Raw genomic sequence first — 10,509 nt, 5'->3', positions numbered from 1 at the left:
GATATATCGAATTTGAAGTCTCTGTCTCTTTTGAATATGAAAATTTAAAAGTTTAAAAACCTTATATATATATATATATATATATATATATATATATACTTATTTGTGTATAATATGCAGATCTAATTATGGGCATTGAAATCACAGGAGGCAGGGTGTCTTCCATGTATAATGACTTAAAAAAATTTTTTTTTTACTATTATGATCTACAGAAAAAGCAAATTACTTATAATTACTCTCAAACAAGACAAAGTAACTTTACTGCTTAACTGGCGTTGAGTTTATAATGTTGCTCATTGAGTACTGTTTAATTTCCTGACTAATTTTGGGTACTAAGCCACAACAGCAGCAGCAATGAAATCAATAGAAAATGGTAATCATTGTTTAATGTCCCACTTTTCCATGCTTGCATAGATCAGGTGGAATTTGTTGAGGCACACTTTCTGTGGGTAGATGCCTTCACCTGTTTCCAGGTAAGGGAAAGTTTCCTTGTGGCTAGGCATGTTTCTCACAGAAGACTGTAAAACAAACACCACTTGTATGACAGTGATGCTCATTTACAACCATCACATTAAATCAACACAAACAGGCTTCGTCCAGTTTCCATCTACCAAATCCACTCACAAAAATTTGGTCTCTCCAAGGCTATGGTAGAAGGCACTTGTGGTGCCTTTGCAATAGCTAGGTGTGTCAGAAAGAGCAACCAGATTCTCTCAAGCCACACCCTACTGCCTTATGTTTCTTTATTATAAACTGATAAGTAGCTTTAGTCATTTATAACGCAGAAGATCACTTTGAATTATAGGAGATAGCATTTTCTTTCAACTACTCAATACTGTTTATTAACTCTATAATTTTAACTCTCCCTCTAAATTCTTGAGAAGCATGCTTATTGCAAAACACAACCAAGCTTTTTTTTTTAAATTTAAATATAAACTCTTTTCTTAATAAATTTTTTTTTTACATAAAACTGAAACACTTAAAATTTTCAAAGCATGACAAAAACATTTTAAAATACTCCATCCAGTGTTTTGTAATTTTGTGGCATATAGTGTAAATTTACATTTGTGATTTAAAAAAAAAAAAAAGCATCCAGTTCTTGTATAATGTGTACCTTTAATGTCTAGGTTTAAAAACCCGGAGAAAGAAGTATGTATTATGCAGAGATAAATATGGGATATGGTCTAACTGTTTAAAAAATATTCCTCTTCATTGCATGATTCTGAATTCATTCCTGATGTCCAGTATCTACCACAGCTTATTGAAATGTGACAGATAGTTGACAATGTTTGGCACATAAATCTACATGTAAAACTGGCAGACTATTGGCTCCAGCAAACTTTCATCTTAGATGGCAAGCCTCCTGTCAGATCACAGAATTACACCATATGCTGTGGGTTAAAAAGACCCTACACTCTATCAGCTATGCCTCAAGGATCTACTTGATCTTGCTCTCAACTGTGCTGCTATGTTTAAAATTCAACACCCAAGTGTCATCCACATGCGAACCTATACTGATTACAAAAGGTTGTCTCAACAACACAAGGCCATTACATATGCTAGGCCTCACCATAAGTGAATGTCTTGGCTCTAGCTCAAATTAGTGTCCTCCTTTTCAGTGCTGAGGTATACTTCAGTACTCCTGCAACTACTGGCTTTTTACAACACTGAAGTGAGATGCACGTGAACATGGTGACTTCATCCCAAAAACGATCACCAGAGCGCTTGGTGTGATAACATTTCACCAATTCACTCCAACCTCTGATTGATTGACTACGAGAGGGATTATTTTTTCCCCACACAGCTATCTTCCAGTTGGGCACTACTCATTCACTCGACTCTTTCGTCACCTGTATTCTAACCTCCACCTCTTGACCCATTCCTCTAAAGAAGATTGTCCTTTTGGAATTCTTGTTTTCTCCAATTTTTCCTGACTTTGATTTCATCTTTACCGAGGTCATCAAAATATGTACTTAAGTACCGTGGTTGAAATAATTGACTAACACCTTTGAATAATATATCCCTTCTCAACTGTAGTGCAATGACTGAAGAGTAAATCAATTTACTGTGGTTGAGGAGGAGAAATAATTCTATCATTTTGCAAATGAGATGTTTGCCTGCTTTGAATTTGCTGTTCTATGTTGTTTGCATGTGAAAAATATTTTATTTTGTCCTTTTCGTCATTACATTTATTTCCTCCATGTCTCAAGGGAGACATAATCTTCTAGAATCCTGCAGTTTGAAAAAGCACTTGAGTTTTGACTAATTTGTTTCTTACATTATACTTGAGGTATTGTGTCTCTCTCTCTTTCTGCCTCATCTGACTTATATCAGCTTTGATTCTTAGATTTATTATTATTTTAGCTATTCTGATAGATTACTGCAATCTGTAGTGATAACAAATTAAAATCCTTCTTCATTCATCTAATCATTATCCTCACATTAACGACACTCATAAAAAAATCTTTTTTTTTTTCAGTATACACAATATATACTAAAAAAAAAAAAAGTCATCTTGAATCCATCTCTAGATGCACTGCACAGCTTGTCGGTGCTCTGCCAGTTGTTTGGTTAGTGTGACAAGTACGGCCACAACATCTACCAGTGTAGTAAAACAGTCATTTAAGAAAATGAAATCTGATCAGTGGGTTTTCATGACTGATTTTTCATGCTGTTGTCATTTGGAATTCTAGGGTATACATTGAGACTGTGCTACATTGCTGCTGGTCTTTTCACTACGAATTGGCATCAACTTAGAAGAAAGCCTGACTTCAGAGCTATTCTTAAGTTTCTGCATACAGGACGAAATCTAGTCTATTATGTCTGCCAAATTTTCTAACCATCCATATGGTGAGTCATTGTACTTTATGGAATTTATTTTTCACCCTTGCCATGCCAAACTGTTTAAAAAAATTTTTTTTTTTTTAAAATCTACTCATTACTCATTAAAAATCATTCTTTCCTGAATGATTTATATATTACTATTATGTTAAGATTACTGAATATCATTAATTGTGCTGCATCTATAGGTACTTAGGGGAATCTTAGAGGCTACACCAATTGATATGGTAAAAATATGTTCACATATTAACCCTTTTGATACTAACCCTCTGACATCAACCTTGGGTTCTATAATACAAATTTAATGTTTGAAAGTGATTTGAACCCATTAGCATTTAAACCAGCCATATCCAGCCAAAATATTCTAATTGTTTTATGTTCAAAATGACTAGATTCAGCCTTTCCTCACAATGTCATTCAAAAAGTAGACAATAACAACATCAAAATCTCGAAGCTATGAAATGATAAATGATTAGTTGAAAATAATTTGGGTAAATTAACATTAAATTTGACAGTAATCTAAATACTAAAGGGTTAAATTAAAACTTTACCTTTAAAAATTTCATGCTAATTTATGTTACAAACACCAGCCTAAGTTTATTTTACAAAATTGTAAATTATTTCAAAATTAATCGAATCAAAAGCAGTGTATTCTTACAGGAATATGGTAACAAAAGGGTTAAATATAGTGAAATGCTTAGATACAACAATCCAAAAATTCCCCTCAGAATTTTTTTTTATTCATTGTTTTTTAATCAAATTTCTATATAGGTTTAATATATATATATATATATATACACATACATACATCTAATATAATAAATGCGGAAATTAATTTCAGTGTGTCACACTTTGACCCCCCCCCCCCCCCCCGCCTCACTGTTCAATGACACTTCTACTTGTGCTGGGGTGAGAGTAATAGTAGGCATAAAGACGGTGAGGGTGGTGGCAAAGAGAGAGAGAGAGAAAGAAATTTAGGGAGAGATGTTTTGTTAAAAGTAGTAGTGTTGATGGTGGCAGTGGGAGTAATAATGAGAGAGAGAGAGAAAGAGGAACTGAACACTGATGGTAATGGGGTGGTAGTAATAATGTGACCTGTAGTTGTGATAGAGGCAGTGGCGGTAGCCGAGGTGGCCATGGGTGATGGTGAGAGTAAGCGATGTGAGAGACAGGTGATGGTGGTGGTGGTGGGGGGGGTGGTGAAATCAAAGGTATTAATGGTGGTGGCGTCAGATGTCTGAATGGTGTATATGGCAAATGTGGTGGTGATGGTGGTGGTATTGTTGTTTATCATGTAGCTTTGCAATAAGTTCCGAGTTGACGAATTATGTGATTGTTTTGGTGAAAATTGTTCATTGCTTAAAAATATTCAAGTTTGATAAAATTTAATTCGTACTCAATGCATGAAGTGTCGTTGTTGGGCCCAAGGCCAAATGAAGAGCCCTCCACAGGAGCTAGCACAAAAGCCTCCCTATTGGGCAGCTTTTAAGCTAGTACACACACACATGTATATCATTGTTATCGTTTAACGTCTGTTTCCATGCTGGCATTGGTTAGACTATATATACACACACATACACACACACACACACATATATATATATATACACACACACATACATACGTGTGTGTGTGTGTGGTAAGTAGCTTGCTTACCAACCACATGGTTTCGGGTTCAGTCCCACTGTGTGACACCTTTAGCAAGTGTCTTCTACTATAGCCTCGGGCCAACCAAAGCCTTGTGAGTGGATTTGGTAGGTGGAAACTGAAAGAATCCTGTTGTGTGTGTGTGTGTGTGTGTGTGTGTCCCTCCACCATCGCTTGACAACCAATAGAATAAGTACTAGGCTTACAAAGAATAAGTCCTGGGGTTGATTTATTCAAATAAAGGCGGTGCTCCAGCATGGCTGCAGTCAAATGACTGAAACAAGAATATATGCATATATATTCATACATATGTATACGTACATATGCACACACACACACACACACATATATATATATATCTATATATATATATATATGTATGTATGTATGTACACATATGTACTTCAGTCCATCCCCTCTGTTTCAATGACTTAATTTTTAAAAGAGCAGAGATTTTTGGGTATATTTAGTAAAACGTGTGTAGTGTTATATATTGTTGTTGTTGACCAACTGAAATCTCACATGATCTATGCTATAAATACAGGTCGGCAATACCTAATGTACAGAGTAGGATTTCACCTCTTTCCCGTTTGGTTGCACACTCCCTACACACATACCAAAGCATGCATGTCTGTAATATTAGTTATAGATAACCTCCTTTTAATACTCTAGCCACATTTTCATATTAAATTCATTATTACTTCCCATATATATATATATATACATATAATTATTTCATGTATGTTGCTTTATTATTATTTCACATATTGCTACATTATTTTGCATGTATTTATTTCTAGTATGTCCGTAGTTTGTTTCTATTACATTACTTTGTGACTGATATGAACTATATTTTTTGGGAGTACATAATATTTTAGTGTTTATTTCCTAATATTATCTGCTTCTTGTCACCATGTCAACAGTCACTGAAGAAATCAGTGTTTACACATCACCACAGTGCATGAACTTAACCCAAGCTTGGGAACATAGCTATATTGTTATAGTTTACTACCTCACCTTTCTAGATTAAAATTTCCAAATTATCTTCCCTACAGTTTTAATGAAAATATATTTCAGATCCTTCTATAGTTACAAGTTTTATTTCCATTATTCCCCAGTCTCTATTTTACCAAAACTGTCATTAGTTATTGTTCCATGTTTGTTTCTGCTCTGTATATCAGTTATATATTTCACCAGTTTATATTAACCCTGTAGCATTTAAGCTGGCCACATCCGGCCAAAATAATCTACTTATTTTATGTTCAAACTGGTTGGATCTAGCCTCCCACATCTACCATACAATGTCAATGTAAAAATAAACAATCACATAATTGAAATCTTGAAGTTACAAGATAATAGGTTATTAATTCAAAACATTGTGAATAAGTGTTATATTTGACAGAGTAAGCTGAAGACTTCAGGGTTAAATGTGTCTCACCTCATTTTTTGTTGGTTCAACAATATCACATACTGGCTTAAATACTGGCACTTGACATTTTTATAGAGAACCCATTTTTCGTCACCAGTTACTATTTGGTCCCAAAAAAAAAAGGGTTCATTCCTGAGATGTGACAGCAAAGAAGAGCACACATTCACTCTCTGCATGTGATTAGACTTGGAAAGTTTGTGAGGAATCCATTGACTCAATCTGCTGACTTTGCCGATGGCATGCAGGTATCGATGAATGGTTGAATGACCAAATCCAAGCTTCTCTGCTAGTTCCTCAACAGTTATGATAGGATTTTGTTCCACCAGGTTTTGCAGGACATCCTTGTCAAGCTCTACTAATCTTCCAGGACGAGACTTGTCTTCTAGGCTGTAGTTTCTGGCTCAGAATTTCTGGAACCACCATTGACACTGGCTTATGCTTATTGTCCAATCCCCATATCCTGCATTAATATTCCTCACACCTTCTGTTGCATTGTTGCCTTTATTGAACTCAAAGTAAAATATTCCAAATATGCTCCTTTGTCACTTCCATTATAGCTTTGAAAAAATAACTGTCAAAATCAAACTGCACTCCAACTTTTAGTTCATGCAATTGAAAAAAACCGCATTATTTATGGAATGACCCAACATATGGTGGAGATGGTGAGGGATAAGCAATTATAACCAATCATATTATCTATTGGTATTCACTGCCCATTTGTTTCCCAAAAGTTGTGTATAAAGAAATACTTATTTTGTAAATTAAATGGTAGAAACCAATGTAGTCATTTTAAAAACTATATATAATAAAATATATATAAAATGCTTTTATTACAGATAAGTATTTATTTTCTTCAGTCTACATGTAGAGCCCTTTTAAGAAATGTTTCATTCCTTTGTGTGTGTGTGTGTGTGTGTGTGATTAGCTAGTAGGGTAAAAAATAATCCCAATCTATCGTATTCTATAGTGGCATTCAGTGTATTCTGAATATCTTGTGTTTGTGTTTGGTTATTATGAGATTGGGCTACAAGTAGCAGTTTTTGCTACTTTTCAAGGCTGCAATGCAGCTGCCATATTTAAATTTTCAAAAGTAAGATTCTCTGAACAATCATTAAATACAGTATCTGTGTATATAGTATTTTGTTACCCCTATATATTAGGGGAACATATATGTGTGCAAACCAGATGTTATCCATTTTCCCCCCGTTCATCACCATATTCAGGGTGAAATGACAGAATATTGTTGAAGTTAACTGATGTGTGACAAACAGTTTAGATCATTATGATAGATAATACAGTTTTCTATGATAGTGATTATAATAGTTTGGTACAACTGGTAGGCATATAGTCACTGAGTTTTTGCAGTTAAGCTTTAGTATGGATTATTTAATGTGAAGATTAAAATAATAAATAATCAATTAGGCTTATATATAAATACTATCATTTTCAAAATGTTAATATAAACTACTAAAATACAAAATTTTTTGCTTCTGAAATAATATAGTTCTTCTAATGGACCTAACTGAGCCTGATCAACTAGGTTTCTGTAAAAAGTGCCTACGAAACTTTTGTTGCATGGGACCAAATCAAACTGTTTTAAATAATATATGTAACTCCTACACAATGTGTTGAGTGCTGCTTCCCCCCCCTTTGTCCACTCACCCCTGTATGTGTGTGTGTGTTTTATTCATTTTTGTTGAACAAAAAGCAAAAGGTATTTGATAATAATAGTATTTAAACAGAATGCTTACATTGTAAATTGCATATCCTTTTATACTGGTTGACTTCACAGCAGAAATGCTTTTACTATCAACATCAATAAACTCCAAAGGCTACCAACCAAAATCACTAAAGAGAATACTGATAGATGCAAAATTATATCCAACAACAACAGAATCAGGAGTTTAAAAATGCAGGCAACTTAACTGTGAACATGTCCCAACCTATTGAAAGGTTCAGAATTATATTTTAAACAAAGACAAAGATTCAAAATTAAGACTGTTTATGTGTGCATCCAAAAACTTAATCTACACCATAACTTGTGCAGGATGTGGACACAACTATATACAGTAAACAAGTATGTTGCTCAGATGGAGAATAGCACTGCATAGAGAAGAACTCTATTTCCCAAGATATAAATAAATAGCATTAAGTGAATGCATAGAGAAAAGTGAAGGGAATCTCCAAACCAAACTTCAAAATTTTCCCTGTATACCAATGCAGTGGAACTGCTGTACAATAAACAGACTACATATTATTGAAAAATATCAACTGTGCCTTGATTAAATCAAATAACCAATTTTGGACAATATAAATATTAAGTTCATGAATATATATATCATCTTAATCTACAAATAATTTACTCCTTTAAAAAAAAAAAAAAAAAATTAATTACTTCCCCTGCAAGTCGTAGCAGAACTGGCAGAACTATTAGTACGCTGGATGAAATGCTTAGTGCTATTTCACCCATTGCTAGGTTCTGAATCCAGAATTCTGCTGAGGCTGACTTTGCTTTTCATCTCTCTGGGGTTGATAAATTACCGGTCAGTGAAACACTGGGCTCAATGTAATCAACTAGTTCCCTTCTCCCAAATTTCAAGCCTTGTGCCCTTAGTGGAAAATCCACTGATAGGATTGCGCGTGTGTGTGTATGTGTGTTGTAGCAAATCATCTGCTCCAAATGAATTGACACTTCCACAAGTAATAAGTATGACAATCTTCCAGCTGATCACTCAGCTATGAAGAGGAAATTGTTGTCCTTAGAACTGTACTGAGCTAAAACAGAATTTTGTTCCTTGCTCTGGGATACGCCCTAATGACTACTGAAGTTTGAAAAAGGCTTCATTAATAACCTTTTTAGTTTTTGTATTTGTATAAAGCATTGTTACAGAAAATTATTTTCACAGCTTTATCTTACTGTCACATGTAATTTTAATTGGTTAGCAGCACCTTATTAAATTAATGACCTTAGACAATTGCTATCATTGAAAGAGATTTGTCTATTGTTTGACATTAGATTTATTATAATGCCAGTCAATAAAGCTTTTATTGAACCAAGATGTAATAAAATTTTCTTTTTTCTTCTGTTTTTCAGGCAGTATTTTATATTGACAGATGCTTAAATTTATCTCCTAACTGTTTGAAATTTAAGATCAAGAAAGCTGAGGCTCTCGCTATGTTGGGCCGTCTCCAAGAGTCTCATGAATTGGCAAAGTAATTTTATTTCTATTTTTTGTGTGAGAGAGAAACTCTACTGGCTGTATTACATTTTTCTTAAAACTCTTTCATCATGCACATCACCCCATGAGTTGGTTGAAATCTGCACAAAACCGAATGTCATATGTGTGCATGTGTGTCCATGAGTTTCATCCTTGTCTGTTAGTGTAAAATATTTTCAATCCCAGTCTTTTAAATTGTAACAATTCATAGATTTGTTTTCATTTCAACACATTAACAATTCCCAACCGTATTTTACAGTGATGTCTTACAAAGAGACAATATGAACGCAGATGCACTTTTTGTACGTGGCATGTGTCTCTGTTACCAAGATTTCACTGAAAAAGCATTCCAGCACTTCCAACAAGTCTTAAAGTTGGTTCCAGATCATCAAAAGTCTAAAGAACTTTATAAGGCAAGTTTTTTTCTTTTCATTTTGATTTTATATATTTTAAGAGAGTATTGTAGTTCGCTTGAAGCATTGTGTATTGTTTGTAAAGAATAAAAAGTTTAGAATGGTATAACAATGCACTATAGAACAAAAAATGGACTATATACCTGTTGTAACTTGGTTATCTATAGTCCGATAAAGTTTATAGCAGAGACTCCAGCAAATAAGATCTGAAGAAGGAATTCTAATTCCGAAATATCATCGGACTATTGATAACCAAGTTACAACAGGTATATAGTCCATTTTTTGTTTTATATATTTTATCGTTTCTCTAAAAAAATTAATTCTTTTTATTGTTTGACTTTCTGAGTGACAATTCTAGCCTATTCCATGGAGTAGGGAAGAATAAGAATTCTCAGTTTTATAGGGAGGACGGATGATGACTGTGATGTGTTAGCAATGATGCAGTTTAGCACAAACATGGGCAGGTTGGGGCTTAAGTGGGACTTCAGAGTGTTGGAATTCTGGGAAGGAAGGACAAGGTGAAATGTTTTACAGGGACTCTGGGATGGAAACTCCGTTAAGGAAGTTTGAGGAAAGGATAGTCTCATAGGCAGGTTTTGGAAGGAATCAGAGACAGTTGTAGCAATGTGGGTTGGTATTTGTGAGTGATTCTTTCTCACTCAACCCAGCTTTGATCTAGGATGTGTGTGTTTAAGCTGCTGCACCATTCTCTGTATCATCATCATCATCATCATCGTTTAACGTCCGCTTTCCATGCTAGCATGGGTTGGACGATTTGACTGAGGACTGGTGAAACCGGATGGCAACACCAGGCTCCAGTCTGATTTGGCAGAGTTTCTACAGCTGGATGCCCTTCCTAACGCCAACCACTCAGAGAGTGTAGTGGGTGCTTTTACGTGTCACCCGCACGAAAACGGCCACGCTCGAAATGGTGTCTTTTATGTGCCACCCGCACAAGCCA

General features: G+C 34.7%; 1 protein-coding gene across 1 annotated transcript in view; it reads left to right on the top strand.

Annotated features, from left to right (window-relative positions):
• The window catches only part of LOC106877270 (dnaJ homolog subfamily C member 7), a 37,013-nt gene that overhangs the window by 21,229 nt on the left and 5,275 nt on the right, over positions 1-10,509 (top strand). The window contains exons 6-7 of the mRNA XM_014926132.2: positions 9,012-9,130; positions 9,395-9,548. Of these exons, the coding sequence (XP_014781618.1) occupies positions 9,012-9,130; positions 9,395-9,548 (273 nt within the window). The remainder of the gene's footprint in view (positions 1-9,011; positions 9,131-9,394; positions 9,549-10,509) is intronic.

The sequence above is a fragment of the Octopus bimaculoides genome, chromosome 23, assembly GCF_001194135.2.
Source record: "Octopus bimaculoides isolate UCB-OBI-ISO-001 chromosome 23, ASM119413v2, whole genome shotgun sequence".
Taxonomy (NCBI): Eukaryota; Metazoa; Mollusca; class Cephalopoda; order Octopoda; family Octopodidae; genus Octopus; species Octopus bimaculoides.
This window is presented reverse-complemented; position numbering and strand designations above follow the sequence as displayed.